The 2,150-nt window shown below is 41.1% G+C and overlaps 1 protein-coding gene across 1 annotated transcript in view; it reads right to left on the bottom strand.

Moving 5' to 3' along the window:
- Nucleotides 1-752, bottom strand: part of LOC107045668 — a 6,344-nt gene extending 5,592 nt beyond the window's left edge. Inside the window, exon 1 of the mRNA XM_015268000.1 lies at nucleotides 749-752. Coding sequence (XP_015123486.1) covers nucleotides 749-752 — 4 coding nt within the window. The remainder of the gene's footprint in view (nucleotides 1-748) is intronic.
- Between the last annotated feature and the right edge of the window lie 1,398 nt (nucleotides 753-2,150).

Raw genomic sequence — 2,150 nt, 5'->3', positions numbered from 1 at the left:
GACTGCCTGTAACTGACTCTGAGATTCGGTGATTGACTAGGCCTGACCGTTGACCCGAGGTTTCCCGAAGATTTTCGTAAGTGGCCGATCTGTGGTCAACCGTTGATATACTGAATTTTGACTGCGTTTCAAACATCTACTTTTCTGTTTTTTTTTCAAAAAATCATTGTACGCTCTCTAGTTTTCGCAAAAATGGAGCTATCAACTTGTTTTTTCATTCTTGTGCGCACGATAGTTTGAGACAAAAAGAAGATATCAAGTGGAAATTTGGTATGATTATAACTCTCATAATATTAAAGATTCGTATTGTGAATGGGCGCAATCGGCCCAGTGGTTTGGAAGATATTAATTTTTTTGTATAAATCCATTTTATCAAAAAGTTGAATATAAATTTTTTTTTCAATAAAATGATTTTATGCGTGGTAGAAAACATTGATAGTTTGTCATTCCATTTTCTTTCTCTCTTATGAAGAAAATGAATTGTTTGAAGACACTTTCGAAAAATTGTCCAGGATATCTAAAATCTTTGAAAAAATTTAAAAAAGTTGTTATACATACAGACATGACTCTAAAGACATCATTTCTTCATGTTTCATAACATTCTTGACCATTTGCAATCAAAATTAGAAACACGAAAATTCGACCAAAAAAAATCTGCTTTGTGCATATTTTATAAGAAAATGAGATATTAGTTGAAAATCAGAGATAACCAGCAATACCAGATTTAGAAAATTATCAATAGGCTCACTCATCAAGCAATCTCGAATCCAGCCATCTAATCGCTAATGTTCAAGGTTAAATTTCTTCAATATCAACTCTTAGTTAATAATTTCCACATAGAAATAGAATTAGTGTGGTTGCGTATGTATGCCGGCCTTAGGAACAGGGAAGTGGTACGGATCCGTTCGGAAGCTTACTACCAATGGAATTGGTAGAAATAAAAGAAAGAAAAAGACTAATAAGACAAAAAGTAACGGTTGCATGCCTTCTGTCGAATAGGCTTCAACCCCTACTTGTTTCACTTTTTTTTTTGCGAATAACTGAAGAATCGCTGAACCGATCGTCTTCATGAACTAATCAGTTGTAAGTTACACAAAGATGCATTGATTGTAAAAAAAATTGAATCATATCATTTGTTCAAGACTAATCGTCGGGCAAAATTTTGTTTACACACACACACACACACACACACACAATGAACCTAGCATGAAGGATCGTGCTAGAGGCGAGCGAACTAAGGGCGAGACCAATCAAGGCAGGTTCAACAAGGATGAAGCCAGTGAAGACCAGGGCTGGCAGAAGTGGAAGCGACGAAGGGAGAAAGGTGACTCGGCTCCTAAGATGCTACGGGAAAACCCGAACACGAAGCAAAGTCAGAAGAAGTTGGCGGCTAGGCCAAAAGCGCTGATCATTCGACACAGGGAGAAGGAGAACTACTTGGACCTCCTTAAGCGAGTGAAGAAAGACAGTGCTTGTGATAAGGCTAGTGATTGCGTCGAGAAAATCAGACGTACGACCACAGGAGATATGCTGATTATTCTGAGCAAGAAGAAGGCGTATGAAGCCTCCCAGCTACGATCAGCGATTGTTGCACTCCTAGGAAGTGAAGCCGAAGTGCTAAGTAAGGAGCCTATGGAAGATCTCGAGATCAAAGACCTCGATGAGGAGACTTCGAAGGAGGACGTTCTCGTTGCTCTTTGGAAACAAGTGGGTGAGGAGCATGAGTTAGGTCTCGAGGCCATAAAATCCATGCGTAAAGCATATGAAGGGACGCAAACTGCCTTGGTGACACTCACGGCCGCTGCTGTCATGAAAATCCTGGGGGAGGATGCGCACGGGAAGAAGATTAAGATTGGCTGAGTGAACTGCCGCATACGTGGAGTTCAGAGGCCGGTCAAGTGCTTTAAGTGCTGGCACTACGGACATCTCGCTACCAAGTGCACCAGTGGAGTGGATCGGTCAAAACTCTGCCCAAAGTGTGGAGAAGATGGCCACAAAGCAAAGGAGTGTCAGAAGGGTCCTTGGTGTGCCCTCTGCACTGAAAATGTCAAAACGAAGAATTGTGCTAATGTCGCTGGTAGCAGTAGATGCCCAGCGTACAACGAAGCACTCCAGAAGCTCACCAATAAAAGGCGATCATAAGAGGAGAA

Source organism: Diachasma alloeum, unplaced genomic scaffold, assembly GCF_001412515.2.
Source record: "Diachasma alloeum isolate Michigan unplaced genomic scaffold, Dall2.0 Dall_scaffold_01045, whole genome shotgun sequence".
Taxonomy (NCBI): Eukaryota; Metazoa; Arthropoda; class Insecta; order Hymenoptera; family Braconidae; genus Diachasma; species Diachasma alloeum.
This window is presented reverse-complemented; position numbering and strand designations above follow the sequence as displayed.